Source organism: Barbus barbus (genome assembly GCF_936440315.1).
Source record: "Barbus barbus genome assembly, chromosome: 34".
In the NCBI taxonomy this organism is placed as follows: domain Eukaryota; kingdom Metazoa; phylum Chordata; class Actinopteri; order Cypriniformes; family Cyprinidae; genus Barbus; species Barbus barbus.
Genome location: NC_136762.1, coordinates 27,509,529 through 27,535,299, shown reverse-complemented (window position 1 = coordinate 27,535,299; position 25,771 = coordinate 27,509,529). Strand labels below are relative to the sequence as shown.

Genomic DNA, 25,771 nt, shown 5'->3' with positions numbered 1-25,771 from the left:
TCTGTATATCTATATCTGTTTATAATACACATTTTAAAATTGTATTGCATACTTGCTTCTGCCATAATAAAGACCCATTTCGAATGCTTTTCTTCTCTTTCTGCTCCCAGTCACTGTGGTGGAGCAGTTATGAAGTATTGTTCTTTTAAATACTTTCCAGCATTTCAGAAATAACTATGTATGCAAATTACACTGAAGTACGGTCTTCAGGAGTATGCAAAAAGGGTTTAAACACTGAATTTTGAATCGATTTATTCTCGTAAACTCAGAGATGTGGATTCGGACGGCAATTAAATTACCACACGAACTTGGTGTTTGTCAAAAAACAGCAGGTAATTCAGCCAAGGATTTTTAAGGGGGTGGTGAGAGAAAAACACTGACATCCTGGATTTGGATAGCATTAAAACCACCAACTACCCCCTGTAACTTGTGAAAATCACTTACGTCCACCTGAGAAACAATTACCATCCGAATAGGGCTTAAGTCTAATCATTTCATGTTGCCTTGTTGTTTCCTGTTTCCTGATCTCCTGCCTGTGTATCTTGGATTAACCCTTTGCCTGCTGTTTTGGACTCTGTTTGCACCTCGCTTGGACTGTTGCTCGTGTACCTGGATTATCTCGTTGCCTGGCCCTGTTGGATATTGTTTGCTGATCGAAGACCCACGCTTGTCCTAGGATTACTCTTTGTCTTGCCTGTGTTGTGCCTGTTTGCCATTATTGAATCCATGCCTGTTTCATGATCACGTCTCTTAATAAAGCTTTGCAAATGGATCCGTACGTCTCACGTCTCGTCGGCTCCATAACAGAAACTTGCTTTTAAGAGTTTTGTGAATAGGTTTTAAAATAAAACTCTCAGCTAGGAAGTCATAGAAAAATGCTAAAATAATAAGCAAATTAATATGAGATCTTGTAAATCTACACTCAGGCTAAGATGTGAAAATTTTACAATTTATATTGTCTGATCATCAGTGTCATTCTGCTGCCGTTGTAGAAATGTGAAAAGTTCGAATATCATCCCTGTATGCCAGTATTTGATTTTCTAACTAAAGCTTTTGTTCTGCCTTCCACAATCTCACAGTATATATATATGTGCATACTGCCCCAGAGAATCGTGCGAGCTGATAATATCTCCTCTCCCAATAACTCGGCCGGGGAGGGAGGGCAACCAAATCATAAGATGACCCGTTAGGTTATCTGAGGAATTTGAGAAGTGCTATGAGCTATGAAGCCCTGCAGATTCAGTCACATTTTATTTTATATAAAACAAGCTGAAAGAAAAACAAAGAGGAAGAAAATGCATGCATAAAATACTACCTAATAATAATTAGGCTAAATAACTTAACCAGCTGTGTAACTCACACTCTCAAATGTGGTAACAGTTAAAACAGTTCCCGTGAAGGCCATTAGAACATTAAATTAAAAACACATTGTAAGTGGTCAAAGCAGCACAATAAACTTATCACTGCAGGTTGTCTAGCAGTGATATTTGCCACTTATCACTTTGGCATGCACAGTGCTTTTCAACTAGTTTTATAAACAGCTGGTTTAACACAACACTTGTTGGAAAGTATTTTTTAAAACATGAAGCATGCAATGACACGGGTTCAACACTTTCAGAGTAAGTATTAGATAAGGAGACATAAGGAGGTGACCCACAAGGTTATCTGAGGAATTTGAGAGGAGCTCTGCGTAATGCGCTGAAGCTCCAGTTGCGTTTCATTACGACTCGATATATTCTTTGCACAAGACGCAGAACGGAGAAGAGCAGCGCAAAGCTTTCCACACACACGCGTACAGTATCACGATCAGATGACACTAACACGTGTTGTCATATCTCGCTGGCTCCAGTCCAAAATTAATCCAGGATTACACTTTAACACAGAAAGAACTCAATGACTAATAAACGCGGCTGACGGAGGCTTCAATTGCCGAAGACTTTTGAGAAGAGAGCATCAACAGACAGAAGACACAGACGAGATCCGTAACTAAATCTAAATAATGAGGTCTAAAGGAGCGTTTGTGTTTGTGTTACTGGGCGCGTTAACAGCGTATTACGTTTATTCACCAATCCCGAATAACATAGAGGAGAGATGGAAACTAATGCTCACTGACTCTTTCTTCAGGAGTTTAATCCAGTTGGTAAATTTGCATGCATTTGTATTTTAACGCGTATTGAATTGCTTGTAAAATTGACAGCCATCAGTCTAACGCACGTATCGCCATGCATTTGCAATGTTACGGCCGTATGGTATCGGGTTATTATTTTGGACAGGTTTGATCTAAGAGTGTGATTACGCAACTAATCGCAGGAGTAGCCTATTTGTCGGGTCAGTAAAGCGTTTGATTATTTGTTTGGATTGTTTGGCATGACACAACACCAGCAGATTTAGTTTACAGATTATGTCCATTCTTAATGACCATTCTTCCGAGCATTGTATTTTATACAGTGAGTTTTGTAGCTAATAATAGCTGGAAATTATAGCAGGAAATAGAAATTAAATGCATGTGTAAAATGCACCTTAAATGGGGGGGGGGGGGGGGGGGGGGGTTAGAATATTAGGTCTAAACGTAATATTCTCTCTCTCTCTCTCTCTCCAAATTACAGCTGATTTGAAATCTACATCTTGTAGATCTTAATAACTGTAGTGTCACTGTTGTTACAAATACTGGACATCAGCTTACATTTTGAAGTGACATATAAAATGTATGAAATTCATGATTTTTAAAATATTGCTCAGCATCCTGACTCCACCTTTCATTTTAAACATTATAAAAGGTATGCAAATGTCAAACATTTGATTTAAATTTCAAACAAATTGGGGAAGAAAATAAATAAATAAATAATGCTGAACAAATACCTAAAACACGGCTGAACAAATGAACAACACAACACAAAGTGTGGCTAGGGGGTTTATGCTGCATCCCAAGTCTCCCATGTAGACTATACCCCACGACTACTGTTTTTCTGAATAAAAATACTGTTGAGTGTGTAGGAAAGGATTTGGTGAGTTTTGGTACATAATACATCATGTATGCATTTTTTACGGACCACGCTTTTGCATAGTTGCATGCATCCTGTCATTGTAAACTGGCCTGTCAATCATCTTGTTACATTTAATATCCTCATATATATATATATATATATATATATATATATATATATATATACACACACACTCCATATTTCAGTTCAGTTTAATTTACACTTGTCTTTGATGTGAAGAACTATCCTCATGTTTTTGTATAGTGATGCATTTATAAAAGTTTACAATGTTGTTGCAAATTAAATATATATTTTTCATCAGTTTAGATATTAATTGTTAATCACTTAAAACATTTTATTTAACTGCTATGTTTGTAGGGCCATCATTTAGGGGGCTCTGCAGCCAAGAGAGTCCCTACATGATTTAGAAAATAACCTATTACCAAAGGAGATTGAAGACTAAACTAGAATTGGTGACAAGAGACTTGAGGCTTAACACTGTGAACATCACTGGAGTAACATAATTTAACATCAAGTGGCTTAACAATGGGCTGTTGTCCACCAAAGCAAAAGATTAGGGGATTCTGGTTATTAGTGAGATGATCTCAGCTGATCAACCATGTGTCTGCCCTGTTCATAACTTTTTTGAGAAAACACAGCCAGGCACAGTGTGGCTTTCACTGGGAGCTCTTGCACAAGATTAGCTAAAAACATCCCTTTAAATATTTTTTTGTTTCTCTCTCTCTCTGCTCTTCACAGGCAGAACTGAGCGAGTGGATGGGACTGTTACACTACATGAAAGTTATGATGTTCGTCACCATTGCAGAGCGAGTAGTGCCTGTGTCAGATGAGAGGGTGCAAGTGTCAGATGAGAATTTTGATGGGGTAGAGGTGATTGTGTACCAGCCAAGCCAGCAAGAAGAATCAGGAGAGCTAAGAAGGGCTATCATTTACCTGCATGGAGGAGGATGGTGCCTTGGCAGCTCCCGTGAGTACCATTAATCACACAATGCTGTTTAATGGAGTGTTCCAGCTTTTTATATCTATATGGTAATGTAAATGTTTTTATATGAATGCTTGACACTGGAACTTCAAAGATTATAATTCTCCATCATTATGACAGATTTCCGTTCAGACTGCAGAGAAGCCATGCATTAGGTCAGTGCAGATCGGAGTTAAAAATTAACTGCAGCTTGAGGCAAAAATGGCACCAAAATGAACAAAAATGCACCCCATATTCAAGATACATATGCAAAAAAAGTCCCTGCACCATTAAACAAAATCGATTATGACTGTCGAGATGAAGTGAAATATGAAAATAATTGAAAAGTGTTGAATGCAGCATTACATTTAGATCTGCTCATGCTGTATCGGATACCCCTTCTCCACCAAGGCAGTTCCAGTGCTGGTTCGGAGCCAGAACCTAGTTTCAAACCGGTTCTTTGTTTTTCGACAGCCAAAGCACCAGCTCCGAACCAGGAAAAGCAGTTCGTAAGTAGCACCAAAACATTGCTGGGCTAGAAGGAAGAACCGCTTGCGTCAGGGGCTGGGGGCGGGGTTACCGTGACCAACAAGACGAACAGAAACTTGGACCGCCATATTTGAAATAGCAGCTAAACGCTAACATGTTTGATTCGCCGTGTTTGGATGCCGATGTAGGTTCGCAAAGCCATGAACATCAATAGCAACGCAACGTCCACCATTGTTGATAGTTTGTTTAGGCTTGTCTGGGATAGATCGGCGCTGCGTGGACCGTTCGGTGCAAGTCATATCGGAGTGCTGCGGGAGCGACTGGAAAGCATACGTCTCTTTATGCTTTTGGATCGCTCTCGCGGTGCTTTAGTGTGTTGTGTGCCGATCGATCGATCTGCGTGGTGCTGATGCACCTCGAACAAGCCTGTTGTGCCGCGCTAGTGAACTGAAACATGAAACGTATTCAGTGACGTAAGCCCTGGCTCTGTATTGGTTCTCTAGCCTGTGGAAAAGCAACCGGTTCTTAAAGGGTTCGCCAGTCGAACCAACTAAGAACCGGCAAAAGCACTGGCTCTGAACTAGCACCTGGAACTGCTTTGGTGGAAAAGGGGTAAAAGAGTTCTTTTTTATGTGTTGGTTTTTGCAGCATTGGGCATTACAGCCTATCGCACATGTTTCTGTTGAGTGTATGAATGCAACAGCTAATCAGATGTCTTTAGTCACTGATGAAGAAATCTGATGAAAACCCTCGTTTATTTCAGTTTGCACTCACTGATTGACTTCTGCATTCCTTCAAATTCTTTCATCCAAGACAAAGTGCAGAAATGATGTATGTAATACATATTGCAGTGTAGACATATTGCAGTTTTTGTGCTTGTGCAGAACTGACTGCTTCAGTGATAGTGAACATTCTTCTGCGAAGATAACCAATGTGAAGTCATGACTTTCTAATGCATGAAACTTCATAAACAGTAGATGGCTGATTATTTTTTGAATGATTTAAAAATGTGTCAAAAATAAACGTTGTATTTAATATATTGAAAATTGCTTTGAACATACATAAACTGTAGAAAAGGTCTGTTCTAAAATGTACTGTTATTACTATAGTAAGAGCATGTTACATATGTTATGCTTTAATTCATGAGAACTGTTTTCATCACTAGAGGCTTAATGAAATAAAAGTCAAAAGCATATATTTTTTCCCTTCTCACCGTAGGTATGGGCCCATATGACCTACTGGCCAGACACATGGTTACAGAGCTCAACGCAGTTATTGTATCTGTAGAGTAAGTATCAAATGTTGTTCATTTAATAAAAATCCTTACTTGCTTCAACAAGGTCACACAGGATCTGGTGACTGATTAACTGATTAACTGATTGATTGATTGATTGATTGATGTAATTTTATGTGTTTAGAATTTCTATTACAGCCATTAAATTGTTAATTAATTATCAGCTAATAAATAAATAAATATCATATATAACCCAATTTGTAATAAAATAGTTTGGAATTCCCTCAGTTCCTTATTGAAGTGGAACACAAAACTGTTTCATGATGCTGACACTATGGGAATATTACTTGTGAGCCGGTGTCTGAAGCATGCTTGTTAAATGCCCATCTTGATTGGCTACTGCATCGGGTGATGTCACAGGCGAGGTGGTCAGCTATATGGAGTGCCTAGGTGACATGTCATCAGCTTCATTGTCTTCAGAAAGCCATTTGTCTGTGTGTGCATGTGCTATAATCTGTGTGAGAAAGCTCAAAAAAGAAAGTAAAAAAAATAAGGGAACATCGATTTCGAAAGTGTGGCGGTGTTGCAGACATACCAAGCTGATTTATTGAAGGATGTTCAGAATCAGAATCAGAATCAGAAATCAGAAAGAGCTTTATTGCCAAGTGTGTTTGCACACACAAGGAATTTGTCTTGGTGTTAGGAGCTTCCAGTACAGAAAGTACAAACATAGTGCAGACAACATATAATTAAGGTGATAAAGAACACTAATGAAGAGAATATACAATAATTAAGGATAACAATAGTAATAAAAATAAAAATATACAGAAAAGAGACATGACCATAGACAGAACTGTGAATGTGCATGTGTCCTATGTACAGATGAAGGTTTGATGAGTATTTACAGATGTACAGTACCGGGGTGTGTTATGTGTTGTTCAGGTGGGATACGGCCTGGGGGAAAAAACTGTTCTTGTGTCTGGCTGTTCTGGTGCTCAGTGATCTGTAGCGCCGACCAGAGGGCAACAGTACAAAGAGAGAGTGAGCTGGGTGTGAGGGGTCCAGAGTGACATTCTTAGCCCTTTTCCTCACTCTGGAGGTGTAAAGTTCTTGGAGGCTGGGCAGAGGGGCACCGATAATTCTCTCAGCAGTCCTAACTGTCCGTTGTAGTCTTCTGATGTCTGTTTTGGTAGCTGAACCAAACCAAACAGTTATAGAAGAACATAGGACAGACTCGATGATTGCAGAGTAGAACTGTTTCAGCAGCTCCTGAGGCAGGTTGAACTTCCTTAGCTGGCGGAGGAAATACAGCCTCTGCTGGGCCTTTTTCGCAATAGAGTCAATGTGATTGTCCCACTTCAGGCCCTGGGAGATGGTGGTGCCCAGGAATCTGAATGACTCTACTGAAGTCACAGTGCTGTTCATGATGGTGAGTGGGGGGAGAGCAGGGGGGTTTCTCCTGAAGTCCACTATCATCTCCACAGTTTTGAGCGTGTTCAGCTCCAGGTTGTTAAGACTGCACCAGACAGCCAGCTGCTCAACTTCCTGTCTGTAAGCAGACTCGTCACCGTCCTTGATGAGGCCTATGACTGTAGTGTCGTCCGCAAACTTCAGGAGCTTGACAGAGGGGTCCTTTGATGTGCAGTCATTCGTGTAGAGGGAGAAGAGCAGTGGGGAGAGAACGCAACCCTGAGGGGCACCAGTGCTGATGGTGAGAGTCCTGGATGTGAGTTTGCCCAGCCTCACTAGCTGCTGCCTGTCTGTCAGGAAGCTGGTGATCCACTGACAGATGGAGGAGGGCACAGAGAGCTGTCTCAGTTTGTCTGAGAGAAGGTCAGGTATGATGGTATTGAAGGCCGAGCTGAAGTCCACAAATAAGATCCTTGCATAATTCCCAGGTTTGTCGAGGTGTTGCAGGATGTAATGCAGTCCCATATTGACAGCGTCATCCACAGACCTGTTTGCTCTATAGGCAAACTGAAGAGGATCCAGCAAGGGTCTAGTGATGTCCTTCAGGTAGGCCAGGACCAGTCTCTCAAGTGACTTCATGACCACAGACGTGAGTGCGACAGGTCTGTAGTCATTAAGTCCAGTGATTTTGGGCTTTTTGGGGACGGGAATGATGGTGGAGCGTTTGAAGCAGCAGGGAACTTCACACAGCTCCAGAGATCTGTTGAAGATTTGTGTAAAGATGGGGGCCAATTGGTCAGCACAGACTTTTAGACAGGCAGGTGAAATACCGTCTGGTCCTGAAGCTTTCCTAGATTTCTGTTTTCTGAAGACCCGGTTCACATCCTCTACACAGACTTTAAACGCAGGTAGAATGGTGGGGGAGGGAGTAAGGGGGGTTGCAGGGGGGGAAGGTGAATGTGTGAAGTGCAGATCAGAGCGGGTGCTGGGTGTCAGTCTGGCCTTTTCAAATCTGCAGTAGAACACATTGAGATCGTCAGCCAGTTGTTGATTCTCCACAGACTGTGGGGGTGGTGTCTTGTACATGGTGATGTTCCTCAGACCAGTCCATACCGACGCCGGATCGTTGGCTGAAAGTTCTTTTTTCAACTTCTCAGAGTAGTTCTTTTTAGCCACTCTGATCTCCTTTGTTAGTCTGTTCCTGGCCTGGTTATACAAGATTTTATCCCCACTTCTGTAAGCGTCCTCTTTGGCCTGACGAAGTTGTTTGAGTTTCCCAGTAAACCACGGTTTATCATTATTGAATGATAAGAATGTCCTGGTGGGGATGCATATATCCTCACAGAAACTGATATATGATGTTACAGTCTCTGCGAGTTCATCCAGATCGGTGGCAGCGGCTTCAAAAACACTCCAATCAGTGAGGTCAAAACAAGCTTTTAAATCTTGCTCTGCTTCATTAGTCCATCTCTTAACAGTTCTTAATACAGGCTTCGAAGATTTGAGTTTTTGCCTATAGGTCGGTATGAGATGAACCAAACAGTGATCAGAGAGCCCCAGAGCTGCCCGTGGGACAGAGTGATATGCATCTTTAATTATTGTGTAACAATGATCCAATATATTACTGTCTCTGGTGGGACATGTAACGTGCTGTCTGTATTTTGGCAGTTCGCGGGAGAGATTTGCTTTATTAAAATCTCCAAGAATGATTAAAAAAGAGTCCGGGTACCTTTGCTCTGTTTCAGATATTTGTTCGGCCAGCTGTTGCATCGCGCTCACGCACGCGTCCGGAGGCACGTACACATTCACGAGAATGAAGGAGGAAAACTCCCGGGGTGAATAGAACGGCTTACAGTTTATGAAGAAGGCCTCCAAATTAGGAGAACACATCTTCTTCAGAGTTGTTACATCTGAACACCAACCTTCATTTATGTAGAAACATAGTCCACCACCTCTCGTTTTCCCCGTTAGCTCCGTGATGCGGTCTGATCTGAACAGCTGATATCCAGGCAAATGAAGCATGTTATCCGGGATGTTTTCACTCAGCCAGGTTTCAGTGAAGCACAATGCAGCAGAGTTTGTAAAGTCCTTATTTGTGTGGGCGAGGAGAAGTAGTTCATCCATTTTGTTAGGAAGGGATCGGAGATTCGCTAGATGAATGCTTGGGAGCGCAGTTCGGAAGCCGCGTTCGCGGAGTTTAACCAGCGCGCCGGCGCGCTTCCCTCTTTTCCGTCTGAGCGCGCGTTTGACTAGGACCGCTGCCCCTCCGACCAAAACATCCAACAAAGCGTCTGAATAATCAAAAACCGGAAAAAAATTGTCCGGTGTGTGTTGCCTTATGTCCAGTAGTTCGTCTCTGGTAAAACTGACAGTAGGAGAATGACTAAACACAGAACAAACAAACAAAAACAACAAAAGTACGGGAGCGTTCCACACCACAGCAGCCATACTCGGCGCCATCTTGAGTATATATAGTTGATGGACAATCTGACAGATAGCCGCTCTGTGGCAACCATGGCAGCCAGAGAGCAGCATCACTGGCTTAATCTGTCAGAGCTGAAAGAGAAGGAAATATCTTTTCTCCTAGATGCCCCGGTTTTGTCTTCCGGATTTTTCGGCATCACTTTTTAGGTGGTGGTCGTGGACAGCGTCCTTTAGCCCAACATCTGTTCCTGCAGCTGGGCCCAGCTGGTAGCAGTAGCTGAAGGCGGGTGTTAGAGCTGCACGATTCTAGATAAATTGAGGATCACAATTTCTGGTGAGCGCGCGGCTTCGAGTGTTCTCGAGCTGCGCGCTCTCTTGTCTGCGTGCTCTGGTTCATGTTGGGGCGTGGTGTTCGGATCCCGGCACTCCTGTCTTGTTCAGACTCTGTTCTGGTTTCGTGTCGGGGTTCGGACACTCACGCTCCAGGTTTGTTCTTGCTGGGGAGCGTGCGATTTTGAGTTCGCTCGGGCCGTGCGCTCCTCTGTCCTCTGTGTGTGTGTGTGTGTGTTTTGTTCGGCACGTGGTTCGGTTTCAGCCGCGTGCTTTCTCGTTTTGTTTTGCTCCGTGTTGCACGCAGCTTGTGTTTTTTCACTGGCTGCATGCTTTCATGTTTGTTTTTTGTGAACACGTGGCTTATGAGTCTTCTCATTAGCTGCGTGTTCATGTCCTGTTTTGCACATGGCTAGTGTTTTGTTTTGCTGGCCATGTGCTTGTGTTTTTGTTTTGTTTGAGCACATGGCTGGTCTTGTTTAGTTATATGTGCCATGTGCTCTCGTCAATTGTCTTGACCCCACCCACCTTGTTTCCTGATTATTGGTTAATTTGCCCCACCTGTTACCTCATTACCCTCCTCATTTGCTCCCTTTATAATCTCCTTGTGTTTTCAGTCCTGGGCCAATTTGTCATCGTATGTTCCCCTGTCTTGTGCTGATCCTGCCTTGCCTTGCCTTGCCTTGCCTTGCCTTGCCTTGCCTTGCCTTGCCTTGCCTTGTCGTGCCCTGCCCTGCCCTGCCCTGCCCTGCCCTGTCCTGTCCTGCCTTACCAAGCCTGCCAGCTGTCCTGTTTTTCCCCTACAGGGTAGTTTTGGTTGGTTTTGTTTATTTTTATTATAAATAAAAGCCCATTCTCTGCAGTACTGAGTCCTCGCCTCATCCCTTCTCCCCACAACCCTGACATAATCTGCATTGTAAAAAGCACTATATAAATAATGTTGACTTCTTGTATCCCACTTCCTCACCTTTTGCTTTTCTAAAGGATGAATACGGAGATGGAAGTGTTATACTACTTCTGTATTCACATATGTAGGGTTGGCAGACATAATTGCAGAAGATGGACAAAACCACTGTTTGTGTCCCACCTAATAATCTGTTGTCTCCCCAATATTGTGAATACAGAGGTAGAGGCGATATGCGTTTCCTGTATAAGCCTGATATACGGAGCATAAATTAGGTCGACGGGTTTCTCGCCACACTTCTCATCTGGCATTTCTTCAGTGTTGTGAATACAGTGGTAGAGGCATTTGCTTTTTCTGTTATTCGCATATGCAGATACAGAGGAGGAAGATGCTTCTTCTCGAATCCCAGTTCTTCATCAGGTTTGCAATTGAGCACTTTCCTTATGAGGAGAAGGTCAGGTTTTATCACACCCCCTTCATGAGGGTTCAAGGGTTGCATTAGTGTGTGTCCCGATGTGCTCATATGTGAATGGGCAGTATTGAAGAGGAGTTTGGGCAGTACCCGCCACTGACGTCTCATTCCATCTCCTGCCAGCCCTCCAGCTTTGGTTCTGGAGGTCATAATACCACATTTTAGTAACTCCTAGCAAGTATTTGGATAGAGCAATTAGAGAGGGTACCGTTTTTGCCTCTGTTCGCACTTTGGATAGGTATAGTTGGGCCATCACTTTGCCTTTGGCAGTGATAGAGAGAGGAAGGATGTGGAAGCTGTGGATGTGCTCCATTGTCACTACTCTCTCACTATATTTCTCAGAAAAACACTTGCATGCTTTCCTAAGAGGAGTAATGTTTGAGTCTCTCCTGGGTTATGATAGCAAGCTGGAATTTCTTTAGCTCCTTTGGTAAGAGCTGGTGCCTTAGGTTCAGTAAAGCGAGCAAGCCATGAGAAAAAGTGGCACTTAAGCTTTTAAAATATTATATAACAGCAGATAGATTAAAAAGAAAGACCCAAAAGCTTAAATTGGTCTTTCACACCCTAAAATGAAATAAATTCGCTTCACAGACATCCATGATAATAAGGATACCTCTTGTACTCTAGTCTGGGTCAACACTTTGTAGTGTTGCATTATGGAAAAGTACAAGATTACAATGAAATCTAGAATCAATATTTCCTTCCTACAGCATTCCATATGGAGTACACAGCTGATTATAGTTCATGTTCGGACAGGAATGAGCATTTTTTAAGTTTATATTGACTTATATTGACTAAGTTTATATTGATATGCTATCTAATGTATTGCTTCAATATTTGTACCTTCTCTAATAAAATATAGTTATGCAAATAACAGCACTGGTATAGTGAAATACAACAGCGACTATGTGGTAGATTGTACAGATAAAGAGAATACAAAGACAAAATAATTTAAAATTCAAATAAGAATTTACAGAAATTCTTTTTTTTTTTTAATGACAGTTTTTTTATTATTGTGTCCCTAGTTTGTTGTGATGGCATATACAGTATTTTAAAATACAGCCGAGTGCTCCAAATTCTTTTGTCTTGGTCTGCACTCCATATCAATATTAATTCCTGTAGGCAAGCCAGCAGTACACATTCTGAATGTCTCTCTTATCAGACATGTTCATTTAAGGTCTTGGAGTATACATGGAGTACAGGTTTACAACAAAGCAGTTGTGATGAGTCAGGTGTGTTAGATTAGGAACAGTTTGATAATGTATACTGTATGTGCCTCAAGAAAAATGGTTTGGAAACACTGCTATCCTGAGTGTTTTGTAGCTCTGTGTTTTATAGGTTATGTTTGACAACCTCCCTTCCCCTAAAATTTCCCCTCCCCTTTTCTAACAGCTTTAAGCCCGGTACACACCAAGCCGACGGTCGGCCATCGGGCAGTTTTTGTTCGTCGGCCGACTAAGTTTTCTCAGTGTGTTCCGTGGCGTCGGCTGAAGTTGGTCCTCGTCTGCTTTTTTTCGGCCGATTCGACATGTTGAATCGGCATCGGAGCTCGTCGGTTAGTCGGGCCATCTGATCATTCTGATTGGCTGTTCAGCTGGTGAACCAGTGCATGAGAAAAGCTCAGAACGGATGCGCTACTTGGCCGTCGTGTGTCGAGCGTCAGCTTAGTGTGTCAGGGCAACTTTGGACCCAGACGCTACCGACGTGAGCCGACCCTGCAGTCTGCTTTCGTCGCCACTAGTTCGTCGGCGTCGGCTTGGGGTGTACCGGGCTTTACACACCCATTTTTGTGCATTTTTTCAAATCTGAGGTTGACAGTACTCACTGATTTCTATCTATATTGACTGTGATATACCTGTGATATATCTGATTTATTTTCCTATACCTGTCATAGTTTGCTTAAAGAGCTGAATAATGCATTTAGCCCTAACTCTGTTGAAACTTTTTCAACCTGTGGATGTTCTGTTCTTAACAAATAGAGGCTCCATGCTGCTCTCGCTGTTCTGACGTATAGCTTTCATGCAAACACAGCAGGAATAGGATAAATAAATGTGCTGATGACACCACTGTGATCTGATAACCATCAACAATGAGCTGCAGTGAGGGTAAGCCCTTTCTGCATGGGCCAGCACTCCAGCATTCCATAGCAGAATCCTGTAGTATCATGGACAACAGCAAAAACAAGGACATGCGGTGTGTCAACAGAGCATGAAATGAGATCAAATTGAAAGAAAAAAACAAAAGAAACATATTGAACCAATAATAAAAAGTCAAAAGGAGTTTGGTGAGTAACATTCAGACCAAAAGTCTGATGCGTCTCTATTTATCTCCTTTACAGATAATGAGTAGAAGCGGCTGTCTGACTTTCTGCTGTCAGACTGCCCGCTGCTGTGAAACTATAAACACTTTGACTGCCTGCCAGGTGTCCAAATGCCAGAAACACTAAAGAGATTATAGTGAAGTACAGGACACACAAAACATGCACTTGTTCATGAACATTATTTGGCCAGTTAATGTTAGAAGAAATAGTGAATGCTAATACCAGCAAATTTCTGGGAATGCAGATATCCCAGACAAACACTCTGAGCCTTGATTCAGTCCTGAGTATATAGAGTTGAGCAAGGAAAAGTGTTTGATTAGGGATGGACAAAGCAACAAAAGTGTATGAAAGGTCTCAGTACAGGGACTGTAAAAAAAATAAAAAAAATAGGAATGTGAAAAGCTGAAGCCAGTTTACAGAGGGAAAAAGGTTGTTGATGGCTTTACAGGCTGGCCATTAGTAAGAGCATTGTCACTCAATGAAAGTTCTGTCATGACAGCTCTCTGAAGGATTGGCATGGTAACATGACGATGTTAATGTATTTGGTCTTGGCAGAACAGATCTGCTACGCTGCTGGACCGAGCGAGTACCGAGACTACCAATACATCCACAACATGCTGCTGTGAGCATGTAAGAAATACTGCTGCTGCACAAATAACAGGAATAACCCCCATAGCATACATGATCACCCCATAGCAGATCTAAACAGGTGAAGCTGGGGAAGGTGGAGGGTTTCTGTTGTGCGCTGCTACTGCAACAGGAAGCACTAGCCAGGTATTTGAATGTTGAGCAGCGAGCTCATTGGCTACCGATATAGGCGAGAACCAATCAGCTGTGCTGTGATGATGTCATTGTCATATTGAGTTAGATCTATCAGACTGCACCATCTAGACTGAGTTTCATGCCAGAACTTTGTATTTCACATGTAGTTTTAGAGGCATTCAGCTTTAAATGTCTTGTATATGCATTTAATGACTTGGAAAATAGTTTGTGTTTTTCTTTATCTTCATTATTATCTCCATTTTTAGTGTAGGAATTTAAACTGTCCTTTGTCCATTTGTCTATTTAAACTCTCCATTTAAACTGTGCTTTATAACTCTTTGTGCACATAATGTATAGCATAGATATAGCTACAGTGCCCTCCAAAAGTATTGGAACAGTAAAGACAAAATTGCTCTGTTGGCTGTGGAGTCAAGACATTTACAAATATGATTAAAAGATGAATATGAGACAAAACTACAGAATGTCACATTTTATTATTGGGTGATTCAACACATAGATGTTTTACCAGCCAAGAAGTTCAGCACTTTTATAGTTTGATCCCTCTATCTGATGTGAGCATAAGTACTGGAGCAGTTGCCTCACAGGTCTTTCTAAGTGATCAGCTGTGACCTGTTGCATTAATTCTTCAGATATTAAAAGCAGGGAATGTGTCGTATCAGTTATATTCATTACTTCTGTATTCTGAATCTTGCATTCGATGATGACACACACAAACCAGGATGAAGATGAGGGAGCTGACTTTGAGAGAAAAGCAAGCAATTTAGATGCTAAAAGAAAAGAGGAAGTCAGTTAGAGCTCTAGCAAAAACAAAGGGCATGGAGAAATCAAGAGTTTGGAAATCACCAGCGACACCAGCAACCAACAACGACCTGATCGCCTGAGAAAACAACAGTAGTTGATGACAGACAAATCATAAAAGCTGTGAAAATGAATCCTAAAAGACGTGTCTGTAAAATCACCAACAACTTCCAGAAAGCTGGGTGATGCTCTGACAATCTACTGTCCTCAGGAGACTTTGACACAGAATTACAGATGCTACACAGCAAGATGCAAACCTCTGACCAGCACCAAACATAGAAAGGCAAGATTAGAGTTTGCAAAAAAGCACAAAGGTGAGCCAGAAGAGTTTTGTATCTGTGTTTATGGACCGATGAGACAAAGATGAACCTTTATCTAAGTGATGGGAAAGCAAAAATGTGGAAAACAAAGGGAACTGCAATGATCCCAAGCATACAGCCTCATCTGTAAAGCATGCTGGAGGTGGTGTCATGGCATGGGCATGAATGGCTGCCTCTGGAACAGGCCCTCTCAACTTTACTGATGACTTAATGTATGATGACAGTAGCAGAATTAATTTGGAAGGGTACAAAACCATCTTTCCTACCAATATTCAAGAAAATGCCACCAGATTCATTGGGAAGTGCTTCATATTGCATCAGGACAATGACCCAAAACACCCTGCCAGTTCAGTCAAGGAGTTTATAAGAGCAAAGAAATGGAAAGTGTTAGATTGCCCAAGACAATCTCCAGATTTAAATCTGATTGAACATGAATTTCAGCAGCTGAAGAGGAGAGTAAAGGCAGAAACTCCCAAAAACAAGCAACAATTGGAATTGGCTGCATTAAAGGCTGGGAAAAGTATTTTACTCACAGACCCAGTCCAATTAAAAAATAAAATAAAACCATTCAAAGAGGTTGTTCAGCTTATTGAGGTTTTAAGCTGTTCTTCATTAATTTAAGTATGAATGAATGACTGAGGCATTTATATATTAAGTAATAATAATGTTAGTTAATGCTAACTTTTTACCTTTGCTGGGCTAATGAGGGATCTTGCATTCAGTAACGTTTGACTCAGCAAAGTAAAAGTAAAGATAGTGATGAGTAATACAATAAAAAGGCTTTGGGGCTTGTGATGGAAAGTGAAACAGTGTATTGGAGCTTGCAAACTAACGAGCCCTCTCATGAAAATGCATATAAATAGTGCGCCAAATAAAAACGAAAACTTGTGGTATAGATATGTAAAAATGGACTTTGGCATGTGTATAATACGAACGTGTTTGGCGTATATATAAAATGCAGGTTTCGCGTGCATATGATACAAATTTTGTTGGTGTGCAAATGATATGTAGTTTTCTCATATATATGACACGCATCTACCCCTCAACTGTATCTCTACCCCCCTACCTATCGCGTAGCATATACACTCCAAAGTAAATTTTTGTTTATCAATACCATGTGTTTTCATTTTTATTTGGCGTACTATTTATATGCACTTTCATGAGATCGGGTTGGAGCCAACAACAAACACAGAACAAGTTCAGATTCTATTACAGACATGATGCTATTTTTTGTCCATTCTTTTAATTAAAAAAAAAACACATTAAAACTGTCATGCTATTTATGGTAACTATCTGTGGATAACCGTGCTATTCAAAAAAGTATGTTTTATTCTGACAGAAAAACAGAATTAAGAAGAACAATACCAACATAATTTACTCTGTGCAGGTATCGTCTTGCCCCAGCTTATCATTTTCCTGCCCAGTTTGAGGATGTGTACCGTGTGGTGAAGTTCATCTTTCGTGTTGATGTTCTGAAGAGCTACTATATCAATCCAGAACGGATTGCTGTGTCTGGAGACAGTGCAGGAGGCAACCTTGCAGCTGCAGTGGCTCAGCAGGTAAGATGTGGAAAATTATACATGAATGTCTACAGTACGATTTACAATTTGTACAATAGGACTCCAAAATAATCAATGCATTTTATCTATAAATGTTGTGCTTTATACCTTTAGTTACCTACTGTACATAATATGTTTTCATCACATTTTTGTTTCCATCTACACACTCAATCATCACAGTATAACAATAAATAAGCATAAGCGATTGTGAATCAGTTTCTCCTGCTTTGGTGCAAATGAAAGTGACAACAGGTACACTGGAGAGACAAAAGCAAGACAACCTCCTAAAAAGGGAATGGTTTTGCAGGTAGTGGCCACAGACAACTGCTCTATCTTTATCTTTCCTTACTGATTTGTCTCTAGAGTTGTATTTTGTTAGGGTCCTTCTCACTACTTGTAGCATGAGGCAGTACATACAGCCCAATCAGGTTGCACAGGTAGTCCAGCTCTTCCACAATGGCACTTCAGGTTTGTTGTGTCTCCTATATATCAGGAGATGGACGGTTGCATGAGGAGAGCTGAACAGGGCCATAAAAGGGCAACAACCCAGCAGCATCTGCTCCTGCAAGGAGGAACAGGAGGAAAACCTCCAGAGCCCTCCAAAATGACCCCAGCAGGTCAGGCATGAGAGCACCGTGCAACTCGATTGGCATTTGCCAGAGAGCACCAGAATTGGCAGGTCCACCATTGGCACCCATTATCTTCATGGATGAGAGTAGGTTCACACTGAGCGTGTAACAGAAGTGAAAGAGTTTGGAGATGCCATGGAGAGCGTTATGCTGCCTGTAACATCATCCAGCATGACCGTTTTGGCAGTGGGTCATTGATGGTATGGGGAGGAATATCTTGGAGGGATCTTACACTATTGCAGTGGTCCCTGGGTTAGTTATTTTTTCAGAAGAACTTAACAGTGAGGAAACATGTATATCGTTGATTGTATCTTTGTTCTGTGATTGTCTGTTTAAATTCATATTTGCCCGTGTCTAATATGGCCGATTTAACTAAATTTCCTGGGGCTTATAAAGATAGATTTGTTAGCTGGAATGTTAAAGGCCTAAATGGCCCAACCAAAAGAGGCAGAATTTTTGCATATTTAAAAAAATTCAAATCTGAAATAATATATTTACAGGAAACCCACCTACGCATTAGTGATCATTTTAGGCTTAGGAAATCATGGGTGGGTCAAATTTTTCACTCTAGTTTTAACTCTAAAGCAAGGGGCACTGCCATTTTGATGCACAAAAACAATCAATTTACAGCATCTGCTGTCATTGCAGATCCTCAGAGAAGATATGTTATTGTCTCTGGGAGTTTATATCATGTCCTTGTTTTACTAGTTAACGTATATGCCCCCAACTGGGATGATGTGAGTTTTATTAATAAGCTTGTTTCTTTGTTGCCAGACCTTAACTCCCATCTCTTGATTTTTGGTGGTGACATAAATTGTGTTATGGATCCATCCCTTGACCGCTCTAATCCAAAATCTTTATCCTGTTCTAAGATGGCCCAAGCCTTATCTACATTCATAGATCAAGTAGGGGCTGTTGATCCTTGGCGATTTCAGTTCCCACACAGCAAAGTATATTCCTATTTCTCACAAGTTCACCACTCCTATTCAAGAATCAATTATTTCTTTATAGATAAATCTCTCCTTCCTTCTGTTGAACAAATCGATTATTTACCTATTATGGATTCAGACCATGCTCCCGTGCATTTAGATCTTATTTGCAATTTGAGGTATACCGAAAAACCTTTGTGGAGACTAAATACATCCTTATTATCAGATCCTGCATTTTATACATTCATAAATACAGCTATAGATAATTTCCTATTACACAATAGGTTAGAATCTACATCAGCATCTACATTGTGGGAGACACTTAAAGTAGTAATCAGGGGAGAAATAATTTCATATACTTCCACTCTCAATGAAAAAACATAAACAAAGACTAGATGACTTAATTGTGTAACAGAACTGTTTGTTTAGTTTCCTTTTTGTCCTTATTTGGTTCTTCCTGTTTTAGTTTCTGACCTAGTTCTGTTAATTAGTTATATGCATCACCTGTGTTCGATTAATTACCTTGTTTCTTTGTTTGTTCCTCTCCCTTTATAAGTCCTCAGTTCTGCCTTTATGTTTGTTGGATCTTAAGTTTACAATGGTTTATGTGAGTTGATGCTAAATAAAATCTCTTTTGTTATTCTTCGTCGAGCGCTCCTATTTCTACAACCACCGACCGTAACAGAAGCTCCGACCGACACAGAAGATGGGCGAGCTCGCACAGTTTTTTGCTTTAGCCCACGCCATCCAGGACCCAGTGAGTTTTTTGTTGGCTTTTGCGCCTCTTGCCCTCGCCAGCACACTCAATGAGGGAACCCTCAAGATGCTGCTCCGGCTCGGGCTCACGCACCACCAGCAGCGAGAGCTCCCAGACACCTCCGACCTCACTTGGAGAGAAGCCATCATCCGGTGTCTGGAGAGCCTCCGACCCCAAGCCGGAGCCTTATTCACGGCGAAGAATGTTCCGCCCACCTGGGTTCCCGCTGGTCCCGTCCAGCCCACCTGGGTTCCCGCTGGTCCCGTCCAGCCCACCTGAGTTCCCGCTGGTCCCGTCCAGCCCACCTGAGTTCCCGCTGGTCCCGTCCAGCCCACCTGAGTTCCCGCTGGTCCCGTCCAGCCCCGCGCCTCCCGTGCGCCCTCTAATGTCCGCGCTACAAGAGCGCCCCTTTGAATCCGCGCTGCAAGAGCGCCCCCAAGTGTCCGCGCTGCCAGAACGACCCCAAGTGTCCGCGCTGCAAGAGCGCCCTCCTGCATCTCCGCTGGTCCCGTCCAGCTCTCCTTCGTCTCCACTGGTTCTATCCAGCTTCGCGCCTCCCGTGCGCCCTCAAGTGTCCGCGCTGCAAGAGCACCCTCAAGTGTTTGCGCTGCAAGAGCGCCCTCCTGCATCTACGCTGGTCCCGTCCAGCTCCGCTCCTCCAGAGCGCCCCCAAGTGCCCGCTCCTCCAGAGCGCCCCCAAGTGCCCGCTCCTCCAGAGCGCCCTCAAGTTCCCGTTCCTCCAGAGCGCCCTCAAGTGCCCGCTCCTCCAGAGTGCCCTCAAGTGCCCTCTCCTCCAATATGGCCGCCTGAGGGGAACGTTCCCAAATAAATTTTGGGGGGGGGGCATATAGCCTCAGTTTGTGTGGCCAGGCCAAAGGCCATTGCCACAAAGGATCCCGATCCGCCAAGGCCGCCCGAGGACCCCGATCCGCCATGGTCGTCCAAGGACCCAGATCCGCCATGGCCTCCCGAATCTCCAGTCCTGCCATGGCCTCCCAAGGCTCCGGATCCACCATGGACTCCCGAGTCTCCAGTCCTGCCATGGTCTCCCAAGGCTCCTGATCCGTCCTGGAGGCTTCCCTGTCCTATCCTGGTCCTGCTCCAGCCTCCAGGACGCACCTTCCGGGAGGGGGGCGATATCTGTAACAGAACTGTTTGTTTAGTTTCCTTTTTGTCCTTATTTGGTTCTTCCTGTTTTAGTTTCTGACCTAGTTCTGTTAATTAGTTATATGCATCACCTGTGTTCGATTAATTACCTTGTTTCCTTGTTTGTTCCTCTCCCTTTATAAGTCCTCAGTTCTGCCTTTATGTTTGTCGGATCTTAAGTATACAATGGTTTATGCGAGTTGATGCTAAATAAAATCTCTTTTGTTATTCTTCGTCGAGCGCTCCTATTTCTACAACCACCGACCGTTACAAATTGATTCTATTAAAATATTAGATCACCTGTATCCCTCAGGTACTCATCTCATTAGACGCTGAAGAAGTGTTCGACAGGGTGGAGTGGAAATATTTATTATTTGTGTTGGAAAGATTCGACTTTAGAACAAAATTTCTCTCACTGATTAAGTTATTATATTTTTCCCCTAAGGCATCGGTAATTAAAAATAGATTACGTTCAAAGCCTTTTCCTCTATCAAGGGGTACAAGACAAGGATGCTCTCTTAGCCCTTTACTTTTTACTTTAGCCATCGAGCCCCTATTGATAGCATTAAGATGCTCACAGCATTAAACGGGCATTAACAGTAGGGGCATAGAACATAGAATATCCTTATATGCCGATAATATGCTGTTGTACCTTTCAGATCCGATTACAGGTATTCCGCAGGTAGTTAAGATATTGAATCAATTTGGAACTTTCTCAGGTTATAAATTAAACTTTTCAAAAAGTGTTTGTTTTCCCATAAACAACAAGGGCCTCTATTTCGAGTAAGGATATACCCTTTCAGCTGTCTGTATCAGGTTTGAAATATTTAGGGATAAATATTACACATTCTCTAACCTTTACAAAGAGAACTTTACTCCTTTAATTGACAAGTTAAAACTAGACCTCAAAAAATGGAACTTGTTGTTTCTTTCTCTTGCAGGAAGAATTGTGTAAAAATGAACATTTTACCAAGGTTCCTGTACTTATTTCAGTGTATCCCAATCTTTCTACCTAAATCCTTTTTTCAGAATTTAGACAGACTGATCTCATCATTTATATGGGGTGGAAAAACACCTAGTATTCGGAAGGAATTTCTCCAAAGACAAAAATCTCAAGGTGGATCTTAGGTATTATTACTGGGCTGCAAATATTTCAAAAGTACTTTATTGGCTTCAGATCCCCAAAGATGTTTTTTTGTATGTTTTTTGTAAGATGATTTTTGTATTTCTTCATCTCTTCCTGCTTTAGCTTTATCCAAATTGCCCCTTTGTATTTCATTGTATACTCAGTGCCCAGTTGTAGCAAACACCCTCAAGATTTGTTTTCAATTTACACAATTGTTACACCTGGCTCAAAGATGTAACATAAAGGGAGACGACACAGCGGAATCAATTTCAAACATAATATTCATTACAACAAAACATAATGATACAAAATTGGAGCACGGCTCTGGCAAACTGCTCGAGCAACAAAGGAGCAGCCGCCCCAACGAACTCTCGCACCAGGTTTAAATAACAGCCATGACGAGCATCAGGTGTGCTCCAGTCATGCCTCAATCACAGAACCTGCCAACACCCAAACCAACACAATCCTAACACACCCCCCTTAAAAAAAATATCCCACATCAAAACTAATAACTTATATACTTAAAAGGTAGGTCAACTTACATCAATTGGAGACAAAACAATCTCACTCCACCACAGGGGCACGTGACAGGGTATCTGCCAAAACATTCTCAACTCCCTTAATGTGTTTAATCGTCAAATTATAAGGCTGTAAGAACAGTATCCACCTCATTAAGCCTTGACTCGGACTCTGCAATGAGTGAAGAAATGTCAAAGGATTGTGATCCGAATAAATGACAACTGGGGACCCTCCCCCCACATACACATCAAAATGTTGTAGCGCCCAAATCAGTGCCAGCATTTCCTTCTCAATAACAGAATAATTGAACTGATATGAATTAAACTTGCGTGAGAAATAACTAATTGGATGACTGATACCACCATGATGAGTCTGGAGAAGAACCGCTCCTGCTCCCACTTGACTTGCGTCAACCTGAATTTCAAACGGAAGACCACTTTGAGGCGCTGCCAAGACAGGGGCAGCAGTCAACAGCAACTTCACATTCTCAAATGCCCTTTGACAATGTGAAGTCCACTCAAATTTAGCGGAATTCTTTAAAAGATTAGTCAATGGACAATGTTTTGGTTTCAAAGATTTCTCCATAACCAGCCCTATATGCAAGAATCACCTATTCTTTTCAGGTCAATTGGACTCAGTCTTTAGTCAATGGCAACAGTTGGGCCTTGTCAAATTCAGTGATCTTTTTATTAATGATGTTTTTGCCCCATTCTCAACTCTCTCTTCAAAATACAAACTGCCGAGATCACATTTGTTTAGATATTTTCAAGTTCGGCATCTAATCCAGAACCATTGTCCCACATATCCCTCCACTCCTCCTAGTACGGAATTGGATGCAGTTTTAAATATTCCCTTACATTTGAAGGGAGTAATTTCTAATGTATATAACACTTTAATGTCAATAAAAAATATTAATCTAGACAAAATTCATGCAGAATGGTCAAAGGATTTGGGAATGGATATATCAGAGGAAACCTGGAACAATGCATTACTCAGAGTGAATGGAACAACCTCCTGTACTCGTTTAGGTTTAATTCAGTTCAAGGTCCTCCATAGACTTTACTACAGTAAGGTTCGTCTTTCCAAGATATACACAAATGTAACTGACACATGCTGAAGCAGATTTGGCTCATATGTTTTGGGCTTGCCCCAGACTGTTTGCTTACTGGACAACTATATTTACATAATATAGGCATATAGTAAAGATATTAGGCCTAGTTTTGAAATGGCTGTTTATGGAGTACCTGAACAAGGCACAGTCATGTCCAAAAATTGTCAAGACGCTTGTGCTTTCGTGTGTCTTTTGGCTCGGAGAAGAATATTACTTGATTGGAAATCAAGTAAGCAACCTTTAGTTTCACTCTATCTTAGTGATGTGATGCTGTTTTTAAAATTGGAGAAAATTAAATATTCTCTTAGAGGATCCACCAAACGTTTTTATTCAGTATGGACCCCTATGATCTCATATTTTGAAAAAGATGTAACTCTTCCCCCAAACTAAAATTAATAGTAAAATTAATAAGATCTGTGCATACTTAAACGGATAACGCAATCAAACCCAATGTGCTAACATTGATGTTAAGTATTTCCTTACTGTTTGTACTATTAAACTTTGTGATTTATTTATTTATTTTATTTTAATTTATGCTATTTTTTGGGGGGGGGTCGGTGGGGTGGGTTGTGGGAAGAGGGAGTAGGGCAAAGGATAGGACAATATTTGTCTGAGATACAACTATTTGAAAATCTGGAATCTGAGGGAGCAAAAAAATCTAAATATTGAGAAAATCTCCTTTAAAGTTGTCCAAATGAAGTTCTTAGTAATGCATATTACTAATCAAAAATTAAGTTTTGATATATTTACGGTAGGAAATTTACAAAATATCTTCATGGAATATGATCTTTGCTATTATCTTCATGATTTTTGGCATAAAAGAGAAATGTATAATTTTGACCCATACAATGTATTGTTGGCTATTGCTACAAATATATCCGTGCTACTTGTGACTAGTTTTGTGGTTCAGGGTCACATATATAACAATAATAGTTATTGTTATAAATATATGATAAAACCAGGCAACTGGTAACAATAATTACACAACAATTTCACATTTAAATTTTTTCTTCAGCAGTGCTTAAGTTCTAAGTGGTCAAAAATGGCAACAATGAAACTGAAGTTGCTTTATGAAGTTTGTTTGTATTTTTAAAAATATGTTTATATTATCATATGTTTAATTGAATTTGTTATGTATACTCAGTTGCAGAAGGACCCAGAACAGCATATCCAGCTAAAGGCCCAAGCTCTAATCTACCCTGTCCTGCAAGCCTTGGATCTGAACACTCCCTCCTACCAGCAGAACCAGCACATGCCTATACTGCCCCGCACACTGATGGTGAGGTTTTGGAGTGAGTACTTCACTAGCGACAAGTCATTTTTGAGAGCCATGATGGCAAACAGACACAATAACCATGAATCAGCTGATTTGCTTAAGTTTGTCAATTGGAGTTCATATTTACCTGATTCATATCGCCAGACATACAACTACAGTGCTCCACCCGTGGTCACCGGAAAAAGTTCAGTGCACTCTATTGGTCCTCATCCCTTGCTTGCAGATCCACGAGCCTCGCCATTGCTGGTGCCTGACACAGCCTTACGTTTACTGCCTAAGGCTTATGTGTTGACCTGCGAATATGATGTACTGCGGGATGATGGCTTGATGTATGTCACTCGTTTGCGTAATGCTGGAGTTGATGTCACACATGAACATTACCCCGGTGGATTTCATGGTGCACTAATGTTCATTACGTGGCCCACAGACTTTGATATTGGACATAGAATGATGGACAACTATGTATCATGGCTTAAGCAAAATCTATAAAATTAATGTAGAATGCAACAGTGCTTTATGCATCAGTTTTGGCTGACTGGTTCTTAAAAATTTTGTCTTATTTATTTAATGTGTTTTGTTTTGTTTTCCTGTTGTTTACAGTGCACCACTTTTTATCTTAAAAAGGGCACACTTTTGATTGTATTAATCCAATATGGTACAAACATTCCTATTATGACCAAACCTGGTCTTAAGAAACACTGGTCTGTATTATTTCCAATCCATTAACGATGTATATGTTACTAATGAAGGCGTTCAACATGTTAACATAACATTAATAGTGTTTTGTTTTATTTTATTTTACGATTATTATTATTTCAGCCTATTGTAATTATCACTGACTGCTTGATGTTTTGAAAGGTTTGGTTTGAAATGCAGTAAACTGTCTGATGAAGTACCGGGTTCACTGAATTCGTATCTTAATTAAATGGTGAGAAGATAAGATAAAAGTAAGATCAAGTCTTCAGTAGGTACAAGTAATTTGCTTCTGAGAACTGAGAAATGTCATGACACCACGGATTGAAGCTGCAGTTCTTTTGCTCTTCCTAAAGAGTGCCTCACTGAAAGATGGAAAAATGGTATGGAGCAATCATTTTTCAGAATCATGATGGCAAACAAACACACTATCCCTGAATCAATTGCTTTTTTTGGACACAGATCAATGAACAATAAGTTAAAATTTAGTCACTTATTTTTCAGTGTAAAAAAAAATGGGCATTTAGTTTGTTAATTTCTTCTCCACCAATTAAAATAATTCCAAAAGAAATTAAA

At 41.2% G+C, this 25,771-nt stretch overlaps 1 protein-coding gene across 2 annotated transcripts; it reads left to right on the top strand.

Annotated features, from left to right (window-relative positions):
• The first annotated feature begins 1,719 nt into the window (after positions 1-1,719).
• On the top strand, positions 1,720-25,396 carry LOC306854221 (arylacetamide deacetylase-like). Of its 2 annotated transcripts, none has more exons than XM_079392058.1 (5): positions 1,720-1,982; positions 3,744-3,972; positions 5,674-5,743; positions 16,838-17,009; positions 24,371-25,396. In XM_079392058.1, exons 2-5 carry the CDS (start codon positions 3,762-3,764, stop codon positions 24,989-24,991), a joined length of 1,074 nt encoding a protein of 357 aa, XP_079248184.1. In that variant the 5' UTR covers positions 1,720-1,982; positions 3,744-3,761; the 3' UTR covers positions 24,992-25,396. The 2 variants fall into 2 exon arrangements, with proteins under 2 accessions (XP_079248184.1, XP_079248183.1); XM_079392057.1 differs by having other exon boundaries at positions 1,720-2,140.
• The last annotated feature ends 375 nt before the right edge of the window (positions 25,397-25,771 follow it).

What these genes read in the sequence shown, in the direction of transcription:
- LOC306854221 (XM_079392057.1), top strand. Translation starts at nt 2,000, where the DNA reads ATGAGGTCTAAAGGAGCGTTTGTGTTTGTGTTACTGGGCGCGTTAACA. An exon ending in TCAGGAGTTTAATCCAGTTG is followed by an intron (nt 2,141 to 3,743) that starts GTAAATTTGCAT and finishes TGCTCTTCACAG; the next exon opens with GCAGAACTGAGCGAGTGGAT. An exon ending in ATGGTGCCTTGGCAGCTCCC is followed by an intron (nt 3,973 to 5,673) that starts GTGAGTACCATT and finishes TTCTCACCGTAG; the next exon opens with GTATGGGCCCATATGACCTA.